The sequence below is a fragment of the Culex pipiens genome, chromosome 2 (assembly GCF_016801865.2).
Source record: "Culex pipiens pallens isolate TS chromosome 2, TS_CPP_V2, whole genome shotgun sequence".
NCBI classification, from domain to species: Eukaryota; Metazoa; Arthropoda; class Insecta; order Diptera; family Culicidae; genus Culex; species Culex pipiens.
The window spans coordinates 185,416,595-185,442,126 of NC_068938.1; the positions used below are offsets into that span (position 1 = coordinate 185,416,595).

Below are 25,532 nucleotides of genomic sequence, written 5' to 3' on the forward strand. Positions count from 1 at the left end.
ATAATGTGAATATTTTCTTTTTAACCGAAAAAGTCTGTTTGCAAAATTAGTCCAAACAAAAAATTAATAATTACACTTTGGCAGCAGTGCAAGATAAGTGCCAAACACATGTAAAAGAAAGTACCTTGAAACGGGTTTTTTTTTATCGATTTAGTATCTTCGGTAAGTAATGTATTGATGGGATGAATTTTCGAAAATAATTTTCATTCAAAAAAACTTTTTTTTTGTAGTAGAGTTCTTGAAATATTGTATTTTTAAAATATCTAAAAAATTTAAATTAATTTCAAACGACATTTACAATAAAAACTTTGCAAAAAAGATATTTTTCCAATGTTTTATTAAAGTACAAACTAAATACTTCTGACATTTAAAATCATACATAAGTATTAAAAAAAAAATCATTGCAATTTGTCCTTAATAATTTGTTTGGCTGAGAATCTAAAGTTTTATCAAATAAAATAATATTTACAAACAAAAACTCAATGATATCATTATTTTTAAGTTAAAATATGTATTAAAATTGCACTTATGGAATTGAAGACTTATTAAAATAAGACTTCAAAAATCATACGGCTGTGTAAATTTTCTATTGACACTTGATTGATACGTCAATTTGATCGCAAAACTTGTATCTTATCATACATTTATGTGGGTCCGGAGACATAGTGGTTTCCTCTCATCCCCAGTTGGCCTTGGTTCGATTCCAGTCGTCCCTGGTGGCATTTTTCGAGAAGAGATCCACTGCTTTCCGTTAGATGGAGAATTAAATGTTGGTCCCGGCCTAACCTAGAGGTTAGGTCGTTATTTGTCTCGGTAGAGCTGCTGGTCGCACAGAAAAAAATAATGTAAATTTGGAAGCTGTAATTTTTGAAGCTTGAATATTACCTCTTTTATGATGTAATTTTACCTCAATTTAGACCGAAAAAGTGACATTACACCAGAAAAGTGGTAAAATTATACATTTCCAGAGGTAAAATTACACCTTTTTCCTGACATAAAAGATGTACCCCTTCCCAGATGTAATATTACCATGATTTTTTTTTCTGTGCGGTAACACTAAATCTCACTAATTTTCCATACAAACATTGGAGAAAAACTGTTCGGCACAGTCTAAATATTTTTGAAAAAATCAAAGTGCACGTGTTTCTGAGGACCTTAAAGTTCATGCTTCCCCTCGAGTTGAACCTACGCAGCAATCCAATGGTCGTTAGTTCGAATCCCGGGGAGGATGGGAGCTTAGGTGTACCAAGAGATTTGGATTGCCTCACCGTTTCAAGCCTTAGGACACCTTGGTTCGAGTGAGAATTTCGCAATAGAGAACGCCAAAGCCATGCTGTAGAGCAAACAATTTGCTTTATTTGAAAAGACAAATTCACCAAATAAAAATATCATAGGATACAACAGATAAAAAAAACATCCATAGCCAAGAAGCATGAGCCTATTACACTAATTCAAACATAGCTTTCGCGAATTCTGCATTAAAAATAACAGGAATAATATTCTAATTGGGAAAACAAAATATTGTATACATTTAAAAGGCTTTTGTATAATTTTAAATAAATTAAAAATATTTTCCCGGTTTGTCAGTCGAATTCACGAGTTTTTCCCGGTTTTCTCCCGGTGGATAAAATTCCCGGGTTTTCCCGGTTTTCCCGGTTTTTTCCCGAGGTGGCCACCCTGTGGTAGCGGTTGTGTGCACTGAGGATCTAGAAAGAAGGAAATGCAATCTCTCTCCCTTTAAATTTTCACACTGAGTAAACTAATCCTAGAGGTTCCCCAATACCCACCAATAAATCAACCGTCATCACCGGTCCTGTCTTTGGCAAGTCAACCGACATTGTCGTACAGTCTTGTCATAACGGATCGATCCACTTGACCAGAGGAAAAACCCCCCGGAGGCTTCACACAAAATTGATAGTGCCGTCATTGTGGTCGTTGAGGTACGTTTTGGGGCCGCCACACCTTTCTTCCCTTAATCTATGGTAACACGAACCGGAGTGACGACATCACTCCGTCGACAGGCAAATCGCACACGGATTCGATGTGGCCTTCGCCACGAGTAGCAAGCATAGCTGGCAGATTATTATTAGTAGTGATGATGGCCGGATGATGATGGCACCCACCTATATTATATAGGCACAAGTGTCATGTTGTGGCTAGATGTTGACACTCAAGTGTGACGACTTCTAATTGATGCGGCAGAATGTGTTGCCACAGAGCCTTGAACATACTTGACAGTTGTAGTTTGCAGGAAACTGTGAAAAGATTGTACCATTTGGCTTCGATTGGTACGACGAAATCAATGAATTCATACCAAATATTAATTTAAATTTATAAATTTAAAATTATGTTAAGTCACTGCGATGAAACAATTCAGCTACATCGACTTTGTAGAAGAATGTTCGGATCATTTGTCTGCTTGTAAGCTGCTTAATTGATTATGACGCTCCGCTTAAATGATTGTTCCGTTTCGGGAAGTGGAAGGTTATCGCTAGATGTTGTTTTCGAGCAGCCCTACAGGTGGCCCTTTTTTTCAACGAATATCAATAACAGCCATGTTTAACATAAAAGCAGAAAAATGATGCATCACGGTTAGTTTGTGATTTTTGTCGATCTTCGGTTGTTGTAAATAAATTAGAAATCGATGCAAAATTTTGTAAGCAGTTTTTGTCTTTAGGGTTCAAAACTAAAATTATTCTCAATTATTGTAATGCCTAAGGGAATTATTATAGAACGGCACGTATCCCTTACCTGCCTAATATTACTTTTGAGTTTATTTTTATTTTTCCGGTGTTTAGGAGGTCATTTTGAGCAACTTTCGTTCTACGAAAGACTTAACTTTTCTTGTTTTGTGTATTTCTTCATTCTTTTCAGTAATTTATATGCATTTATCTTGTTTAGTTTTTCTTTACTACCTAGTAGTTTCAGCCCTATTCTACAACATCTAATCATTATCTTCTCCCTATTTGCTGTTTTTCTCTTCTGTTCAGTCACTTTATTTTTTTTTTTGAGTGTTTTAATTTTTATGAGTTTGGACCGGGAGTGCCCAATCTCTGGATTCTGCATGCCTAATTAAGAGGATCTTTTAAAATGCCTGCGGGATTTCCTATGTGTTAATATGACCTTTTCAAATAAAATTCTAGAAATATAAATAACAAATAAATAAAGATGTGTCAGAGAAGAGAATCAGATTTATATATTTTTATTTTAGTCAAAAAAATAAATAAAAAAAAAACAATAAAAATGGTCAATTGTTTTTTTTTTCCAATTTTGAATGGTATAAAAATGTGTTGTTGGTTGCAATGAAAAACTCTGTTACCATAAATTTCAAATCATAAAACTTCCTTGGTTTTTTTTTTATCTTTTATATGCACCAAGTTAAAAAAAATGCTTTGATAAATTTGAAACAAAAATATTATATTTAAAAAATGGCAGTTGACAATAATATGTTGAATGAGCAGCATTTGATTGCTAAAGTCTAAAAATCAAATAATTGTTTTATTCAATGTCTGAAATCTTGTTATGCATTTAGGCGCACAACTTAATTCTTTGAACATTTTTCAAAAACCGTCGTGGTCCGGAGGTTGGGCAGCCCGGACATACACCATTCCCTTAAACAAAGTAGGTTGAAGCATTTTCTTGGACAAAAGTTGTTAATGCAACAAGTTGAAAAAAAATGTAAAAGTAGTTATGTCACAGACATAACCGGAATGGCGTAGACTACGTAAAGTTTTGATATGAGGACGTAGAGTTTTCCATATCTTAAATTTGAAGAATAAGCTAGATACTTGAAATACATTAACGGAATAAGATCGTGAATGGGAGATGGACCCCCCAACAAGACAGAACTTACACACTCTTAGGCCAGTCAACTCAATCGGACCGTGTACGTACCGGTTGTTGAAACGGAATTTGTATACGATATACGATTCGAATTGATATGACCGATTGAGATGACTTTTACTAGGGGAACAGCATCTAATTCCAGCGTGCCTCTAATGTTGGCAGGTCAGAACTCTGACATTCAATTAAAGCTAATTAAAAGCGTGTTCAACTGAAATCGAGTGATAAACAGCTCAATATGAAGTGAGCAAGCATGTTTCTATAAAAAGTTTTGCAAAATTAGTTGTTTAAATAGTGAAAATCAGCAAATTGGATGGAGTTAGGAGCGAGAGCTTAATCTGCCAAACATACGATAATTTCCCTTAGAAAGAGATGGCAAATCTAATGCGAACAAAACCGCAGCCGCCATGTAAACCATACCTTGAATAGGTTGGTAAATCTTTGACTAGAAAGCCTTATTCAAACAACAACATTGAATGGAGGAAGGAAAGAGAAGTACGACCCCCCCCCTGTGTGTGTGTGTGTGCAACCAACCAAACGGGACCACGCGGCCGCTTCTTACAAATTGAGTTGTTTCCATGTATTTTTAGATCTACATTCTATACATGCAAATAACTCGCATAGGCATTTGGCAGGTGTTAGCTCTGCCGAGCTTCGGTGACCCATTTCTACGCTGGCTAGCCGAGCGCGAGGTACTTCAGCTTTATCGACAAGCCCCGCCCTGAAGAACGTTTGCACCAATCGGGTTCAAACGTTATTTAGAACTTCCGAACCCTTGTCAAATGGACAAGGACCCAGCGCGTATACAGTTGGTAGTAACAGTATTCCTAATTCCAGTTATAGCTCACCAAGTCGCGATGGCCTAGTGGTTAGCATTTTTGCTTACCAATCCAAAGGACGGGGGAAGTACGACCCCCCCCTCCCCCTCCCCCGAAAACCAACATTAGTTCCTGAAAGGCATTTCACCGACTCATCCCGGGTGGGGAGAGAGGCGGGGAGTAAGGGCAACTCCGAAAAGTTTGGAGTCCTCACGCCCTTCCTCTTGTTTGACAACCACGGCTTGGCTCACGAGAGGCAACTTTTCGGTGAGAAGGCAGCAGGCGACGCTTTGTTGTTGCAGACTTGTCCCGGGTGGGACGAGGGACGGGGAGTGAGGGCAACTCCGAAGAGTTGGGCATTCCTCACCCCCTTCCTCAGAATAGTGAAACGGTCCGACCATCGAGAGGCAACTGGCTGACAACGAGAAAGCGATGCGCGCTCTTTCTCATGCTCTGGTCCTCTCTTGCTGCTGCTGCTGCTGTTCTGGTCTCTCTACTCTGCTGCTGCTGGTCTGTCCGGTCCGCCGTCTGAGACGTGGATGATTTTCTGAAAACTGGCGCACATTCTTTTATATGTTTTTCGGCCTGCAACTTCCCCTCCTTTTTCGCGACCGACACCGGTTGCGGTGCTCGGGTGATTTTCCCCTCAAAAAATAGGTACTTGACATTCCCGTCCGTGAGTGGGAAGCGCTCATTTTGCTTGCAAAATCTCTGCATTTTGAAAACATTTTAAAACATTGAATTGTTTCAATAGTAAAACTATTTTGACAACATTGAAAATTTAATAGCAAATTGCTGAATAATTTTCGAATCGAATGGAACCAAAATCGTGCCGATTCGATTTGAGGGAAGGAAGATATAAGCGATTGACGGATGACGCAGTATTCTAGGGCCTTCGGCCCGGGTTTTTTGGAATGGCACCACAGTACCTTCAAGCAGGGCTTGCGAAATTTCGACTTTTTTGGTGATAGCTGACAGAACACTCCAATCGTCTTCACCACGACAACCTGATTTTTACATTCTACTTTCGTTCGTTTCACACACAAAAGAATGAGTGCTACGCAAAGTCACTCACACAATCATTGACTTCCCTCCGAGAGAAAAATCGCTCGTTTGACATTCTACCGAGATTCCGATCATCTCTCCAATGATAGCAATCATATGACTCCTGTCACCACGCAGCATACATTAGGAAGAGAGAGACAAAAACGAGAGAAAGAGAAAGAGCACGTTGTCTCGTTCGGGCGGATGCTTGAGCTTGAGGCATTTTTCGTTCGTTTCGTCTTCGTGTTTACGTTCACTGACCGTCGCCAAGCAACGACGGTCATGATAGGCGCTGTGTGTCAGCGATCAAATATCGTTTTGGGAAATGATCGCTGACAGAAAGTTCTATCGAATATCGGGCAGTCCCATTCAGTGATAGATCCCTTTTCAAGCTTTGCCTTCAAGTAAGACGTAGTCTACGTCAAAAAACAAAACAGTGCTAAAACAGTGTTGAGATTGTTACTTTTCTAAACAACTGCTGAAAAGTTGACCTCAAAAACTGCGGCTTAAAAAAAATAGAAATAAAGTCACATGAAGCAAGTGAAATCATCTTTAGATCGAAGCCTATCTAGAGTGTTATTGCTAATCGTTAACTCAAACTCAAAGTTATAATAAGTTTTTACCAAATTATATATTTTCTTAAATTAACAATGTAAAGGCACATTCCATTATTAGAAGAAACATTAAAGTCAAATGACAATTGAGAAAATTTACTCTCAATTCTTTTTTAAACCTTGATATTGATTCATTGTCATGAAATCTTTCTTTTTTCAAACAACGTTTAAGAAATTTACATTGCCGGATCCATTTTGATTTTACGAATTGGCAATCAAGTGTCTCCTACTGAAACATTTCAACCTTTCTGTATGTTTTTTTTCGATTGTAAATACAATTCTTCTCTGGGAGGCAGCCTTTCTCAGTAAGAAACCCAAAATTCGGTTTTCAAGATACAGATTTTGGAATATTTTGAGTACCTTTTTTAAATGCCTCAAAAATATTAGAAACACGTTCTCCAGCGACAAAAAAGACACATTTTTGATGATAGGTCAAACATTTTAAGTATTGGTCCAGTCATCGATCGCTGCTGGATTATCAACGACAAATGTTTATCATAACTAAAACATGAATTATTAATTGGTAAGAAAGCAAAAGTTCGACTTAAATTTGCTTTTCATAGGGGAACAGCATCTAATTCCAGCGTGCCTCTAATGTTGCCATATCAGCATTTTGGCATTCAATTACAGCTAATTAAAAGCGTTTTCAACTGAAATCGAGTGATAAAACTCAACAAGAAGTGAGCAAGCAAGTTTCTATCAAAAGTTTTGCAGAATTAGTTGGATGAAGTTAGGAGCAAGTGCTTAACCTGCCAAACATACGAGAATTTCTCCTAGTGACTACTTGTAGAAAATCCAATTTCTAATCCGAATCTGTAATACCATTTATGTTTTCAAATGGTTTTGATATCATTCGAGTCTCGTATTACGTATTACGAGATATATTTCGAAAAAAAGTGAAAAATTTCTTGACGATTCAACCATAGATGCGAAATGGCATCTTTGATCATACGGAAGACATAAATAATTAAAGATTTGTGAGATGTATACACCCAAAACTGGGCATCGCTTGTCCGAGAGAATAATGGCCTCGAGTCGAGAGAATAGTGGTACCATTCACGGACACAGAGAACACAGCTCGAGATTGGCGAGAGAATTATTCTATCGAGGTTCATTTGCAAAAAAAAGTTCATCCGTCAAAACAAAAAACCAAAAGTGTCGACTACGGGAATCGAACCAGAGACCTTTGACACACTAACTCAATGACTTAACTGCCTCGGCCACCACAACTTGGTGAACAAGGAGTGGTCAGATGTCAATGTATGGCACTTGTTGGAGATTTATTGTTTCAATTAACGAATGAACTCATTTGTTATGGTGGTGTGCGTTGGTAGAACTATTCTCTCGATTTTGGCGCTGAGCCCTCAATAAATTTTGAGGGAACGATTCTCTCGACTCGGAATTTTGGGTGTACAATATGTGGAAAAATTTTTCGGGAGACGTTTTTGTATATTTTTGTTGATTCACCAGTACATATACGGTTCAACAAATGAAAATTAAAATATTACATCACTTGTTTCGCCCTCAGTGCATCAGCGATCTATCGAACTCCCTTCCACTTTGCATCCGACCCCTCGCATGATTGACCTAATTTCGCGAGTAATTGTTACTCAACCATTCCGGGTGCATGATCTGCCGTAGGCCACAGACTCCGGCGGCCTAACTTCAATCGAAGGGTCCGCAACTTGTCAGCCTCGAAGGAAACTTATTTATGATTTATTTTTAGCCCATCTTCCTTCTCCCCTAGTAGTAGAGTATTGGGTACACACTCGTCATCGTGCATTTCGATCAGTTTGGAGCGCGCGGACTAACGAGATCCGATACGTCCACGTCGTACCACCTACAAGTACGTGACGAGTATATGGACTGGAAAGGTTGCTTCATCAAGCCATTGCATTTCAGGGGGCGGGGGTTGAGGGACCTTCCTTTAGTGCATTTCCACCATCGGACTCGTTGATGCCGGCGATTATTCTGTGCAGACACCTACTCCTCTAACGACTTCCTTTGGTGTTGCTGCTGGGTTGGGGCACAAGGACATAATCGAGATGGAAATCCACGATGAAGTGCGAAAAATTTTGATTTTGGTCATAGTCTGAACTATTTTTTAAAACAATAAAAATATTTGAAAATTATTTTGTCATTACAACTTTCAAAATCCTTAGCACTTGATATATCGTGAAAGTGGCTGCATTTTTGGATTTTGAGTCATGCAACAAGTTGCAAAGAGCTTTACTTTTGAAAACAAGTGCTGAAAAGTTGAAATGAATGCTGAAATAGTAGTTTATGCAACAAGTTGCAAAAAGAGGATTTTTTCAGCACGAGTCGTACATTTATCCAACGAGGTTCACCGAGTTGGATAAATACGAAGAGTGCTGAAAAAATCAAGTTTTGCAACGAGTTCCATACAACATTTTTTGCAATTCCGAAAAACACCCATTGAGTGAAATTTTAAGTCAAATTTTATGTATTTTGTCAATAAATCATTTAAATCAAAAAAAAATTGATAAGTGTTACTTTTCGAAACAAGTGCTGAAAAGTTCAACTTTTCAGCACCCATTTCAGTGCTGAAAAGTAGAACTTTTCAGCATTTATTTTGAAAAGTGTTGCTATTCGATTCTGTTATTTTTGGTACAGAAAAGTAGGCTATTTCGTCTTTCAAAAATGACAGGAAAAGTAAGTAGTTTCACGACGGAATTGCAAAAAGTACTTTTTTGCAATTCCTTCGTGAAACTGCTTACTTTTCCTGTCATTCTTGAACGACGAAATAGGCTACTTGTCTGTACCAAAAATATCAGAATCGAATGGCAACACTTTTCAAAATAAATGCTGAAAAGTTCTACTTTTCAGCACTGAAATGGGTGCTGAAAAGTTGAATTTTCAGTACTTGTTTCGAAAAGTAACACTTTTCAAAATTTTTTTGATTTAAACGATTTATTGATAAAATACATGAAAATTTGACTTAAAATTTCACTCAATGGGTGTTTTTCGGAATTGCAAAAAATGATGTATGGAACTCGTTGCAAAACTTGATTTTTTCAGCACTCTTCGTATTTATCCAACTCGACTCGTGCTGAAAAAATCCTCTTTTTGCAACTTGTTGCATAAACTACTATTACTGAAATTTAAGTAGCTCAAGAATTTTTTTGTCTTATTCTTGCAAAAATTTGCGAAAATGTGTGTTTTTTTAAATAAATTTCGAAAATTGCACTGGATTTGTACACTCCCCCTATTTTTCCGCTCAAACTACATTTTTTCCTTCCATCTCTGCATGACTTATCTATGCCGGGGACGTGCGTTGACGTACTTCCTCGAGCGGATCCATCGATCCGTCCGGCAGTTTCCTTCATGTGGGGTCTCTGTGGGTGTGTTGTTTTACCATTCCCCGTGTTTCATTCTCATTTCGCCTTAGGATTCGAACCACGGACAGTGAGGTTGGTCATTGACAAGCTGCATGGGTGCAGCAGCAGTTGCCTTCGTTTGAATTGATGAGAAAGATTGTCTTTGCGAGAAATATGTCCAATTTGTCACTATGTTTCTACAAATTAGATCTACTTAATGAATTGACGCAGCTGTAAACACAGAAAAAAAATGTTGCATGTAAATCATGTAACAAAAATTATCCTGATAAATAATGTAATTGAGCTGCAAGTTGCGTAGACTTTCAACGTTCAACGAACTTTAAGGAAATTCGCATTTTCCGTGCAGTTGAATTTTGTTGTTGTTGTTGGTAGGGCAGACTTGACTTGAAATAAAAATAGTGATAAAGGGCTTCTGCTGAAAAAGTTATGAAAATTGTTTAAGTATTGAGGGATAAACTTTTTGGAAAATCAAAGGATAAGATAATTTTAAATGATTTTAGGATGATTTTATTCCAAAACGTTTTAATTGCATGTAATTTTCTCGTAGCGTTATTTCTCTTCGTGCTACATTCCTGGGGTGTCATCAGAGATGATGCCATCACATGCCATCGTCACCTTACACTTTTGTCCTTGCAACGTGAAAACAAAATCATCGTGCAAGTGAGAACGACGATGCCGATTCTCGCGGGTGAAGGTGTCGAGTGGCCAACGGACTGGCCGGTTAAAGTGGCATCTTTCGTCGCAAAAGTGCTGATCAATTCGTCAAAATTTGAAATGGCGATTTGACGGAATGTGGTGCTGATTTTCATTGCTTTCAAAATGACGATTACGTTAGGCCGTTGCAATTTTTTTTTCAAAGTTTATGCCCCTCTCCCTCCTTTCTTGAATATTCGTCCGAAAAATCAGGGGGCAAAAAATGTTATTAAAACACAGCCAAAGTTGCACCGAAAAAAAATAATTTCTGAAAAAATTGGCAAAGTTACATACAACAGGTTAGTTTGTATGTTTGATTGTAAACTTTGTTAACTATTTAAAATACATTGAATAACGTTTATACCTGTACTATAATCAAAACAGGCACTCTTGAACATTTCGCAAATTTTGAATTTTGTGATATTGCAATATTTTCATAAATTCATTGATATTTTGCAAAATTTCGTTGGGAACATAGCTGGGTAATTCTCTACCAACTCACACGAAATCAGGAAAAGTTGCCCCGCCCCCTCTTTGATTTGCGTGAAACTTTGTCCTAAGGGGTAACTTTTATCCAAGATCACGAATCTGAGATCCATTTTTTCATATCTCGTGACGGAGGGGCGGTATGACCCCTTTCATTTTTGGACATGCGAGAAAAGAAGTTTTTTTCAATAATTTGCGGCCTGAAACGGTGATGAGATAGAAATTTGGTGTCAAAGGGACTTTTATGTAAAATTTGAAAAAGTTGGTCGTCGTTGATCATGGCCGTTCATGATCATCCGCAACAGACACGGACGATGAAACAACTGTTGTGTTAGTTGGCGGAGAATTACCCAGCTGTAACATTTTGCTTCAAAATTTGAAAAAATCATATATTTGAAAAATAATCATTTGAAATGGAATTTGTACGATAAGCAGTTTAAGCAAATAGAGCTTTAAAACTAAATTTTCTTAGCTGTTTTTTTTTGGTAATGCAAAATGTATTTTTACAAAACGGTTTCTCGACAAAATAAGTTATTTCAATAAATTTTCAAAACATATCCACCTACAAGGTCAGATCAGGTAAAAATCTGTCCGAACAAATCTTAAACCTTCAAAATGAAAAAAAAAATCAAGATATCACTGATATTATATTTTTAAACATTGAATCGATACTTTAATTGTGAAAACTCCATTCTCGATTTATAATTTTTGCCCAATGGATCACCGTGCTTATTGTGAGTTAAATTACAAAATTAATATTTTTATTAAAAAACGTTACTTAATCCACCTGGTTGGTGCCTTCCTCACATTCATAAAGTGCCACATTCATAAGTTGCCGAGCTTCCGTGGCCGTGAGGTTACGGGTTTCACCTTGTAAGCGGAAGGTGATGGTTTCGATTCCTGTCTGGCTCGGCACAGTCAGATCCCTTAAAAGAGTAAATATGCTCACTGGGAATACTGACCGGTAGGGGATGGGTTTCGATTAGCGGCGTGCTGGGTTTCCAATCCAGAGGTCGTGAGTTCGATTCTCGTACCGGGATGATGAAGTTTATAAAAAAATGAAGTCAATACATTCAGTAAAAATAGCAACATTCCCCCATAACATGTTCAACAAATCAATTTTATGACTCATTTCTTTTGATAGGGTTTGCAGACCTTCAATATTGCTGGCTCATCGGCAAGGTCTGATAAAAAACCTATCCAACGATAGTTCGCATGGAAGATTCAGACAATATTTCTATCACAATATCTGAAATCCGGCCTCCAGGAAATATCTAAGATCCGGCCTCCAAAAAGTGTATAAATATCACTTAAATGCTAATAACTTTTGATATGGTTGTCAGATATTCGATGTTTTAGGCTCATTTGAAAGGTATTTTAATTATCTAACGACGGGTCACATTAGGGACCCGGACATCATTTTCATTGAAATATCTGAGATTCGGCCTCCAAAAAGTGTATATATAACACTTAAGTGCTAATAACTTTTGATATGGTTGTCAGATCTTCAACGTTTTGGGCTCATTGGAAAGGAAAATGTATAACATGGTAGGTTTTCTTACAAAAAACACCCTTTTTACAATCTTCCGGACATACGTCAAAATCGTTTTTTTAGCATAACTTTTTAAGTACTTAACTAAACTTGCTGATTTTAAATAGAGACCTATGGGACCCCAAGATGGATCGAATAAGACTTATACGGTCAAAATCCGTTCATCCAGTCCGGAGATAATCGAATGATCATTTTTTGTCCATCCACCTACACACATCCACACAGACATTTGCTCAGAACATGATTCTGAGTCGATATGTATACGTAAAGATGGGTCTACGAGGTCAAATTAATAAGTTTATTTTTCGAGTGATTTTATAGCCTTTCCTCAGTAAGGTGAGGAAGGCAAAACTCTACAACCGCCATGTTTTTGAGTTAATATTTGGCTCAACGATCCAAAATTGGATACAATATTTGCTTTTAGTGTGTCGATTTTTCGAATTGAAATTTTTCCTAGGACTACGGATAATCGAGTCTAGACTGTATTTTTAAAAGGTTTATCGCATTTGTGCAATTCTCCACCAATACTGGGAATGAATTTTATTCATATTTTTCTAATTGTCTCAAACTTTTTGAGGCCCTTCCTTATGACCAAAGTAGCCATTTTGTGTAATTGGATCAGGGTTAATGCTCCATACAATTTTAGCTGCTGTCCATACAAAATGGTACTTAAATATTTTAAAATTTGTGTTATTTGAAGGATCCGTGACATGTTCCAATGTAGTTTTAGGTATTAATGAAGACTATCCAGAAAAAAATCGGTACGCTAAAAAAAAGCCGAATTTTGAATTTTTACAAAGATTCAATTTTCCATAATCCATATTTCTTTATATGTACTTGAAATTTGTTGATACGTTTTAAGAGACAATAACCCGCAACTTTTGAGCAGATTTTAAAAATATATTTTTTATTCAAATTTGTTTGGCTTCAAATTTGAGCCGCAAAGTTGTTTGCTCCCTGATTTTTCGGACCAATTTTGAAGGGGGCGACATAAACTTTGAAAAATATTTGCAACGGCCTTATAATTTGAAAAATGAGTTTAAAAAAATTTAAGTTTTTGGAAAAGTAGAAATTCTACCAGAAATAAAAATTATAGTTTAGTTTTTAATGTATAATCAAATTTGCAATCAAACATTACTTAACAGATTATTTGATATAAAATGATAACTTGGCGGCAACATTTTTGTTCATACTTTTCAATAGCTCATTTTCGTGAAAAAAAAAATTATAAAATAATCGGTCATTTTTTCCGTGCACTATTTTTTTCTGAATGTCTTCATCAATACCTAAAACTTAGCCGAAGACACCAAACCGATCAGATCCTTCAAAAGATACAGATTTACGTAACAGTTGTTGTGATAACTAAGGAAGCTGTTGTCTTCTTATTCCAAAATTTTCAAACTTAATTACCTTTCTTAGCTGCAAAAATCTGATTTGAAAAAGTCTGACTTTTTTTTTGTATTTTGTTTTTTAATATTTTGTTTAAAAGGAAAATCAAGGGGTTAATCAAAAAAACTATCAATAATGGTTTGAAGTTATTAGAAGTCGTATTAGTAGTAAAGATACTAAAATTTATGCCCCGTTTGGAGAAATTCTGTTTCCACCGAATTTCTTTTTTAAATTGTTTGTTTAAATGTAATTGACGTAACGGCAAAAATACAAACTAATCACATTTCCTGCACATTTTGTGCCAAAATCCTTTTACCCAAATCCTTTCCTCTGATCTTCTGCCCAGTGTTCAAAATGTCACAATTTGCTACTCCTTTGACAGCGGGAGCATTGTATGTAAGTGTGTGTGTCCGAAAACATAACCCCTTTGCAGCCGATGGTCAGTTGGCCAGTGGCCACGCGCGCTTGCTGTGCCGCGTACCGATATTAATTATAACGGATGATTGACAGCCCAGCGACGACGCCGTAAATCATCAACGTCGGCCATGTTTTTTTTCTGGTTGTGGTGTTGCCATTTTTTTTCTGGCAAAAACAGCATAAATTGGTACCGTTTTGATATTTTGCACAAATATCCTGAGGGTAACCGGGTTTTGTGTTTCTGATGTGCTTTTTTTCAGGTGAAAAAGAATGATTTTTGTTGGATTACGCTCTTTTTTGCATCACGTTTGCGCCCAAAGTTATGTAATCTAATTGTCCGTTGTGGGTGGCTGGGAATTTTTGTGCTCACACGTGAATTGACTTAAATTTCAATTATTCTTTGCCAACAAAAGCTATTTATCATGGATTACGAACAACATGACGATTTTTAAATTTTCACTTTTTGTTCTCAATTTTCTAGTGTCACAATGCCTGCGGATCACAAACCTGGACGTGCCACAGTCGTACATCATCGCCCGGGGGGAGGAACCAGCCGAAGATCTGGTCCTGGATTGTGAGTACGAGCTGGACATAGCGACGGCCAAGGGCTTCGTCCTCAAGTGGAAGCACAACGATCTGCAGATCTACCAGTGGATTCCGTCCAAAAAGCCGGTTGCGTTTGTATGTTTGATCTGAGGGTAAATGTACCTATTTTGGACCTATTAACCATGTTGGTCCCAATTGTTTCCTTCTATTAGCTTGGGTCGAAAATAGGTGCTTTTACTATTCCTTAAGTTCATCCAAAATTTAGTTCACACCACTCTCTTTCTATTATAGACCTCCTTCAAGGGCCACGTCGACCTGGAGTATTCGGTGTCGGACGATCGGTTTCAAAAGTATCGTGCCTTAAGGCTGATCAACCCGATGGCGAACTTTACGGGCAACTATAGCTGCGCGGTACAGACGTACGACGAGAACGAAGTGCGGTCGGCCCACCTGCAGATCATCGTGCCTGAGGTGGAGTTCAATCTGACGTACCACCGCGAGAGCAACGGCAGCACCGTCGTGCAGTGCGCAGTCAGCGACATCTCGCCGAAGCCGGAACTGGCGTTGTTGTGAGTATTTCGGTTTGAGATTTGAAAATAGTAGTTTAGGCAACAAGTTGCAAAAAGAAGATTTTTTGAGCATGAGTCGTTCATTGCGAGGTTCAGTTTTTTTATTGAAAATTCCGGAAAACACCCTTTGAATGAAATTTTAAGTCAAATTTCCATATGTTTAGTCAATTCACCGTTCAAATCAAACCAGTATTGAAAAGTATTAATATTCGATACAAGTGCTTCATTGCTGAAAGGTAAAACTTCTCAGCCTTTGTATCGAAAAAGATTACTTTTCGATTCTGTCATTTTCAGTAGAGAAAAGTAGACCTTTAGTCGTTCTAGAATGACAGGAAAAGTAAGTAGTTTGTGACGAAATTGCAAACAAATAGCATTTCAACATTCAAGAATTGAAAAAAATGGAACAATTAAAGGATCGTTCAACTTATTTTCGTCTTGAATATTGGAGAGATAATAAATAATATTGGAATCTTGCAAAGCGGGCGAAAAATAATTCAATAAAAAAAATTGTTTATTTTACAAACTTTTAAGCGAAAAGTATCACTTGATTCTGTTTACCTTGTTCAGTTATGATTTTTCCAGGAATAAGCAAAATATTAATGAATTTATAAATATATTTTTTTCTTAAGCTTTATTTTTTTCCGGTTAGTGGTCCCAAAATTCAAAATTTGCAGAATGTTCAATAGTGCCCTATTTGCTTGTAGTAACAAAAATATATGCAAAATATTAATGAATTTATAAATATTTTTTTTTCTTAAGCTTTATTTTTTTCCGGTAAGTGGTCCCAAAATTCAAAATTTGCAGAATGTTCAATAGTGCCCTATTTGCTTGTAGTAACAAAAATATATGTTATACAATGTATTTTAAAAAGTTTACAAGGAACTGTACAAGTTTTATTTTCAATGAAAATTTGAAATTTCAGCAAAAAATTGTTGTCTTCTAATTTTTAAGGGATTTTAAAACTCAAAGTAGAATTTGCGATGGCCTTACTGCCGTTCTACGTATAATTGTCCCATGTTCAAAAAAAGAACAACTGTGAAAAACGCGATTGAAATTTTTCGACCAATTTCTGTGTTTCTAAGCATAATTTTCCAGTTTGTCCCTATTCGCCCTATGTGTCCCTAATCACCCCAGTTAGCAGTTTATCTCTCTTATTTGTGATTATCTTGCTATACAATAGGTAAACAAGACACAATGCTTCGTAAAACGAATGATTTGGTGGGACAACTATGCGTAGAAGTTTAACGAGTCTGTTTGTCCAGACTTCATGTTGATTTTAATGAGTTTCCGAACAAAGTACCAGATTTTATGTGCCTTTCCTAAAGTATATGTACGACAAACTAGACTTAAAAATGTTAGAAAGTCAAAATCGTCAAAAATGACATGGGCCAATTATGCGTAGAACGGCAGCTTACACAAAGCAAATAAAAGATTTTGCCTTTTTATTGATTTTATGTAACAATTAGTTGGATTTAAAGTAGGTGAAAAATGAATTAGATGAAAATTTAAAACTTATAATAAAAGTGTGAATTATTTGAATCTCAAACATAGCCTTCATAAAATCCCATTTCTTGTTTGTTTTGAGTCGGGTTTATCGGAATTATTTGTCAAAGAATTTATGCAATTTTTCTTCAAACGGTTTTAGGATTTTTAAATATATTTCTTAAGATTTTTTTTAATAAATAGGATAATGTACATAAAAATAGTCCTAATTTTTTTTTCTGTCTTTAAAGTCTCATAAGAGCACACTTTTATAAAATTGGACCTCTACAAAAAGTGTCGTTTCATATAAATTTCTTAATTAGTCTTCATTCCAAGACAATAAATACCCTGTTTTTTTGTAGATCGGGGATAACGTTAAAATAACTTAGAACTTTTTGCAATTTAAGTTATGTTGTTCCTTTAAAAACCTTTCAGTACTTTTTTTTTATTTTATTGCTCTAAAAAAATATTGTTTAGAGTTAAGTTCTGGAATCTAGAAAAAAAATCTAGCAGAAAAATCTTAATCTTATTTTTACCAGGCATGTCAGAAACAGTTTGGTCTTTTTAATGAAAATAACGTCATGATTCGAATTCACGGACGCTTCGAAACCCGGACACTTCAACTTGTTTTATCATTTATTTGGATATAAGTTTGCATTATGAATGTCAAAACTGTGTTATTTGATGAATTCTAAAATCAACTTTCATTTAAAGTTTGTTTGAACGCTGTAGTTAATGCCAAAACAATAAAATAAACTAAAATTATAAGTTTACCAAAAATGCGAAACATTTCAATTGAAATATTTCATAGGCGTCCGAAGCATCGGGAAGGCAGAGCAGAAATTTATGTTTTTGATTTCCTTAAATTCTAGCAATTTTTTATATAAACTATCGATTGTTTTGATGTTAACAGCTTATTTGAGACCTAAAGAATGCCATTCAGTAACATTTCAGTCCAAATTTGTGCGATTCATAAGCAAAATCGAGTGTCCGGAATTCGAAGCAAAAGTGTCCGGATTTCGAATCAGCTTTTAACAGTGTCCGGGATTCGAAGCACAACAAATCATTTTAATTTTCAAATTCTGATGCAAAATTGTTAGAAAAGACATATTTTGCATGCATTCTCTTAAAACTGACTGTTTATACTAAATCCTGATGATATTTCTACATTTCCAACTTATTACATGATTTTATGCCAGCTATAACAAAAATAATATGGTACTAAGTGTCCGGATTTCGAATCATGACGTTATATAGCTATCGGATATATAAGTATATACGCATGCTTTATTTTTTTTAAATAATTGTTTTATTATGTTTAACAGTTTTTTAAAAGCATAAATCTGTGTCAAATTCGTTACAATTTGAAATAAAAAGAATATAATAATAATAATAATAAAAAGAAATCTTACCAAGATGTAACAGTGGATGAATAGAACTTAGTGAAAATTTACTAAACCTACTCATCGCATTTCTATTTTCATTATTCTATTGCTTTAACCCTTTCAAGCCTGATGGGTCATATATGACCCAAAAATCAACATTTCCAAAATTAGCCTTTAATTTTCGTATGGTCATAAGAATCATTTTCCTATCATCAACTCATTTTTTTTTGAAAATTCAGGCCTGAAAGGGTTAAATTACTACTTTATTTTTTTTTTCGGGTTGTTTTGGCAAAAACATCAAGGATTTATTTTAATAATTTTATCAAATTTTGATTTTTTTGCAAGGGTTAAAAAAATATTTTTAGTGGAAATAAATGGAAATTTAATAACAGTCAAACCATCCGGATCCAGATCAAAAGTGCTCCGATTTGGCTCAAATTCATATTTTTCATGGGAGTTCCTTGGCCTTAATAAATCCACCTGTATTTTTTGATAGGCGGTTAGGGTCGTTCTATCTGGAATAGGGTGGTCCAAGGAATGGCGTTGTTTTTTGACGATTTTTGCAAAAAACACAATTTCCAAAAAAGAAATGAAAACATTTTTTTTTTGCTGATTTGAAAGTATTGGGACTTTCTTTTTTCTTTTTTATCATTTTCAAGGATTTTTTTAGCATGTCCAAAAAAACTGAATATCTATTTACACGATTATGAGATATGATCTTAAAAAAAATGCCGAAATTTGGTACATTATTTGAATATCAAGAACCATGCGAACTCGAAAGCCTACGAGTTAAAAGTTATAATTCTCCAATATTGTCACATTGAATGTAATTTGAACCACTTTTGTCCAAATGCAACTACGTTCAATTTATTGCAGGTCAACGATCCTTTCAACATGAAATTTGAAGTATATTTTGTTATTTTTCCAAATCAATGAGACAATCACAAACATATTGGGCAAACAAATTAAAAACGACTCGATGAGATCAAATTATGCGTAAATAAAGTGTTTGTTTTAACGGTTCAAGTCTTGAGTTTTTTTGATAAGGTCCTATAAACATATGAAAGACAATAGTTTATTGGTCCTTTTCAAAAAAAACTCTGGAAGTGTTCTTTGTCGGTAAAATAAGTGTACGCATATTTGTCTGGTTTGCGCTGCTAATCAGTATTGCTAATATACCGATTCGCAAGTCAACAGCACTTGTTTGAACCAAGATGATGTATGCCATTGAAATTTGTTTATGTGTTAAATTGAAAATCCATTCTCTCCTTTGTACCAAAAATCAATACAAAGCATTAATGTCTCAAAAACCCTTTCTTTCAGCATCGACGAGTCGGAAACGAAGGAGGTGGTCCTGACGGAGGACCACGTCCAGGGCGCGTACGACGTGGTCCTGCAGCACGTGCTGACCGATGACTCCAAGGACACGGCCATCCACTGCCAGCTGTCGATACCGGGGACCAACTACACGAAAAAGCGCGAGAAAATGTTCCACGGTTTGTTGATCGCACGTTCACGTTGATTACAATTAATTTTGAATGTTTCTTTTCCCATCCCGTTGATTTTGTTTTAGGAGCTGCCTTCCGAGCAAACATATCGACCCTCCAGGCCCTGCTGTACGCCCTGGCCGCCGCAGTATTGTCCAGCACGATAAGATACTGAGAAGACGAAGAAAGCTTTCCCTTTTTAGCGAAATTTTCTCCGAGTTTAGTCTCGATAAAATGGCAGTGTCTTAAACAGTCTTATACACAAAATTAAACACACACACACCGATTTTGAAATTCATCCCAAAGATTTCACCCCCCAAGTTGTATAGACCTATAAGTTTGATCGGAAACGGAACCAATATGACGCTTACAGATTTCCAAACCAGCCTTGTATTGAGAGTGTATAGTAGGAGCAGTTAAATTATACTTTTCAGTTTAGGTTATGTCTTTTTTCGCGCCTTCGTGTCTTCCAAGCAAAGCTTTAGCACAAAACGATTTAACACACTAGTTGAGTTCACCATTCGCACACATTATTGTTACGCAGATGAAGAGTAAATGTAAATATAAAGTTGTATTTTGTATTATTATTTTTTCGTAGCTTTACACTTCCTAACGATCCCAAATTTTGTGTTTAATGCGTCACGCATCTAGTTTTAAATATTTAGTAAAATAGAAGTTGCAGAAGGGCAGTTTTCTGAGAAAAGGATTTTATTTCTTCGAATCGATGCTTCTGTGCAATTTAATGCTAAACTTGCTGGGATTCCTTTCTAGTTAGTGCAAAAATTGTGATTCGACAAGTGTTGCTTGATATTCTCAAAATTTGTAAAGATTTATATTTATCGGAATCAATGTGTTCTTCTTAAGCTCATCTTGATGTATTCCATATTTGATTTATTCCATATTTGATTTTTTTAGAAATAATTTTTAAAACTACCTATGATTTATGGGTTTCCTACACCCAAAGGAAAAATATATCTCAAAATCTGCAACATTGGATTTGCTGCAGAAAATGTCATATTTTATAACATTTTTTGCAGCAAGCCCGTAGATCATTTTTGCCCGCGTGTAAAAATTTCAGCGATCTGCAGTTCTCACCAACACATGTAATGCTGGCCCGTCCCCGAGCAACACTCCAAAGAGAAGCATATGTTGGTGCTCTTTCACTCAATTTTCATCAAGCGTCCATGGCGCGGTGGTAGCGTGTCGGATCAATAACCAAGAAGTTGATGGTTCAATCCTCGTTCTGTTAAGGTTTTTTTTGTGAAATACAACCAAAAAGCCGTCGGTAATGTCGATAATTGTCGGTAACGGGAAAAAATGTCATACTCCTATATCGCAAAAAATGCATGAGGACAGATTTCATGCAGATTCTGATATACTTTCATGCCGCCATGCATCACAATCATGCGACTGCCAGTTAAATATATTTAATGCATTTTTCAGCTCTTTTTTCATTGAAGTCGCGAAACCGGCTTGGAATTTTCCAAAAAAGTTGCCATACTATAGTTTTTTGTACGAAAACTAATTGTTTCAAGTCTACGATTTAATGTCAGTGGTAAAGTTGTAGGTTATGATTAAAAATCAAAAAATCCGATTTTTTATTCAGCATAAAGTTATATTTTAGAAATTTTATTTATTTACAACCGACATTTTTAGGAGTCTAAAACAGGTACCATTTGAGCTTGTAATTTCAACTTTTTGAAAGAGCTAAAAAAATGTTTTATTTGACATTTTCAATAGTTGGGCTAGAAATTAAAAATTTTAAAATAATTTGTTTTGAAAAGACCAGAAATTTCACTAAAGTTTCACTTTTTAACATTAAAAATCGAACCAATAGTTTCCGAGAAAGCGCAAGTTGAAAAATGCAGGCTTTTTAAGTTTCAAGAGGCTGTATCTCAGCAGCCTGCAGTCCGATGAACAAAGTCGTACAAGTAAAATTGCAGACAATTTTCTCAGCCTTTTTAAAAAAATTAGAACATTGGTGCTTTTTCTTCGAGCAGTATTCTTTTAATGCAAAAAATAAATACCTAAAAATTCCTAAATAGATTTTCAAATACAAATTTCATTTGAAAATGATTTTGTAAATTTCGCTAGATTTTTGCAAGACAATATTTTTTTTGAAAATATTTATTTTCAAGGATGCATAACCTGGCACAAAAATTTGCACCATCCTAATTTCTAGCGCAAAAGATCCTATTTTTAGCAGTTTTTTTTAAATTAATTAAACACATCGGGATTTCTTATTTCATGTTCTTTTTTTCTAAAAGGTTCCAATATAACTAACAACTTTGCCGAAGGCACCAAATCGATTCGAAAAGCTCTTCTAAGATAATGATTTTCGAATATTCACATGCCCATTTTGTATGACCAGCCATTAAAATTGTATGCAAAAATTAATGATGCAAAATAGTTTCTACAAAATTTTATTTCTCGAAATATTTTGCAAAACTATAGATAATGTATTTTTGAACAATAGTCATGCCAATGTTGATTTAATTTAAACATTTTGTCTCCATCCCTTGAAAGTTTCACCCAAAAAAGGGGGTAAAAATATCGTTTAAAAAAAATGTTTAACTTGAGAAAAAAATTGACTATCATAGTTTTTTTTCCCCGGAGGCCTGACTGTAATAAGTATTTTATGATACTTTTTGTTTCAAAATATTACAAAAAGGCTTACAATTTGTTATTTTACTGCCCTCCTCTCGTTAAACTTGACCAGAGAAAATCCTTTAAATAAAATTTGTACTTATATAAACATATAAAAAAACATTTTATAATTAACTTAAAATGTTGCTTTTTATTGAAGTTTTGAATAAAATGATGAACTCAAATAAAAAAAATATTTTTAAATTTTCTCTGTGCGCATTTTTTGGGAAAATAAAGATAAAAAATTCGGCATGTCTTATATTGAAAGAAGGGCTCGTTCCCGATAATTGGGTCCTAAAATTGAGCTTAGATTTCTGATATCATCGTTCACAACGATAAAGATTATTTTTCTGACCAAAATGATATTGCTTATTGCGAGATAAAATCACGTTTCTCCATCGCTGTGAGTTACAGGAGATTATTGCCGCCTAACTTCCGCAGGGTAAAAATCAGCAAGTTGAACTGAAATTATGCATTGATTTGGCTGTCAACTTGGTTTGTTTTGAATATTTTCCAAAAAGTCAGCTGAAAACTCAAGGCAACCTTTGACAACAGCCAAAAATTTGTTCTGCGGTTGTCATGCGGCTGTCATGCGACCATTATCTTGCGGTCGTATCGCCGCGCGTGAACTCTAATTATTAACGCCCGCAGTAATACTTTGTTTGACCACAAAGAGTTTACAATGGATTTTAAAATCAATTTTGATAAATTAACTTCGCGGCTCTTCTTGACAGAAAAGGTCCTACTTGACAGCTTGTTCCAAGGGGACCATAGTTGATCCATCGAACAAATGTTGCCTTGTCAATTACATTTTTTGGCATGAAAATGAAAAAAAGTGATCAGAAATGATTTTAGTCGTGTTTTTATCGTTGTACAGTACAGACTCGATTATCCGAAGCCTCGATTATCCCGAAGTTCGATTATCCGAAGGTTTGTATGGGACTTCGGATAATCGAATCACGAACAAAAAATATTGTTTTCGTATATTTACTTTTTCGTGTTTTTGACATAAAATTTGAGTTCTACGACCTCAGTTTAGTCAAATTCGAGTTATGTATTGCCTATTAAAAAATAAAATGCATCACCGCCATTTTGGCCGCCATCTTGGATTTAAAAATTCGAAATCATTTGACCCTGTTGTCTGTATCCAATTTTATAAGAAATCATTTTAGCGTAGTTTGGGCGTCATACCTAAGCTCGACAATCAAAAATTAGGCAACGAATTTTTTTTTTCGTGATTCGATTATCCGAAGTTTTGATTAATCGAAGTGATTTTTTTCCGTTGCCTTCGGATAATCGAGTCTGGACTGTTTATTAAAATTGACATAGGGCTGTAGGACTCCGTTTGTGGGGTGAATCAAAATATGTTTTCGGGTTACTATAGACTCGTTTTTGAAGATTTTTCGATTCTATAAGGTTTTTCTTGACAAACGGAATCGACGTTAACACCTAATGTGGACCCCTTAAGCCTTGTGGTTTCGTCAACGGATCCACAGGCGCGTGTCGTTCTTTTTACGACGAAACTCCGCCTCCCGGGTCTCCTAAGTTTGAAGGTATGAGGAGGAGAGGGCTTCACAAAAGTCGCTAAAATATCTTGTGACCACTCGAACATTCTTGAAATTAGTTATGTAGATTTAAAACTCCTTTCGTTTCATTATTCCCTTAGCAATTTCAAGGAACGCTTTAAAACTGGTAAATTTGGTTCGGAATCGTGTAATTGGAAATAATATATAATATGGTCAAATATATAATTTAGAGTCTCATAAAGGCTCTGAATATGACCATAAGAAATTTGATGGATATGTACATGAATCCATCGATTTTCACGACTTTTTTAAAGTAAAATCCCATAGAATCGAATAAAATCTCTTGATACAAGTTGCTCTAAACCCCCCAAATATTTCGATTCACCCCTCAAAATTTCGGGAAAGAGCCTTTCTTTCACGTTGCCAAATATCAAAGTTTGTTCTACGAAGAACACCGTGGTAATTACTTAACAGATAGTATGGCGTTATATCACCTAGGTTCAGTCAAACATAAACACACCCCTCTTTTTTGCGAATTTTATGCCAAACGTAACTTGGGGGTCACCATTTCAAACCAAATTTACACCTCGACCGACGTCCCTCAAAACTGCAACTTGAGTCTCTTTTGTTTTCCAACGCGCCGGAATTAATTTGAAGAAATGCGTTCTCTCAGAAAACTGCCTAAAAGTCAAGCACAGCAAAATGTCAACAAAACTCCCACAATTTGTAACAACCGTACCAAAAGAAACCAAAACGAGTAGAGATAATAAATTTAACATTTAGACGTAAAGAAGCCGCATCGTTTTATTCTTCAAATTATGTATATCAGTGTTTTTTTTAGCTATAAAAGATTCCTCCCAGATTTGACTTAGATAAGTGATGTATTAGGGCCTCTTGATGTAAATTCCACCGGCTTGAACCCGGAACACGGAAGTTCAAGTTATGGTCTTGGGTTTTGTCAAACTGGTAAATTATGCAACATCTAAATATCACATTTCAACCCTTCAAGGCACGTCTGTTCTCTGCTCTGGCAGCCAGCATCAAAATCAACACCAGAGTGACACCACAACCAATATAAGCTAATCATAGTTTTGTCCATTCGTTTTGAAATTAATTCATGAACCTTCATCTTATACTTCCGACTTGGCCAATGCCTACAACCTACACGATGCGTCGACACGCAAAGCAGCAGTTTTTTTTACGGGCGCTTCCGAACAGGTTTTTTGTTTTGTTTCTTTTTTTTTCTTCTTTTTTTCCCAAACCCAAAATTTTTATCTCAATCGGCATGCAACCAAACAAACAACACCAACAAGTCATCATGGTGGGTTTTATGACTGTGCCACCACTGTCAAGGTATTTTGGACTGCGCCAAAGTCAAGTTCAAAGTGACAATAAAATTGCAACCAGCCGTGCGTCGATGAATATATGCGTTTGCTGCTCAATAGATCGATATCGCAGCTTCAGGTTCCGAAAAGGGTTCTCCAGTTCGTTAAACAGTCACTTTTGAACGCCGGATCTCTTCAACGATCCGCGTGGGGTAGCACTCGCGACACCGAGCTCTGTAATTAGGTTTTGTAGATCAAGTTGAAAAATGAGCTTAAAAATTAAGCCTCTAACATTGTGAAAAGTATTTTGTATTTTGTGTAAGAATAACACAATCTATAAAGGCTGTAGTA

The 25,532-nt window shown here is 35.7% G+C and overlaps 1 protein-coding gene across 4 annotated transcripts in view; it reads left to right on the forward strand.

Moving 5' to 3' along the window:
- The window catches only part of LOC120415395 (uncharacterized), a 38,117-nt gene extending 17,859 nt beyond the window's left edge, over positions 1-20,258 (forward strand). For all 4 annotated transcript variants that reach the window (XM_052708133.1, XM_039576921.2, XM_039576923.2 and 1 more), the window contains exons 3-6: positions 14,697-14,896; positions 15,053-15,330; positions 19,521-19,693; positions 19,771-20,258. In XM_052708133.1, coding sequence (XP_052564093.1) covers positions 14,697-14,896; positions 15,053-15,330; positions 19,521-19,693; positions 19,771-19,859 — 740 coding nt within the window. In that variant the 3' untranslated portion in view covers positions 19,860-20,258. The remainder of the gene's footprint in view (positions 1-14,696; positions 14,897-15,052; positions 15,331-19,520; positions 19,694-19,770) is intronic.
- Positions 20,259-25,532: the final 5,274 nt, after the last annotated feature.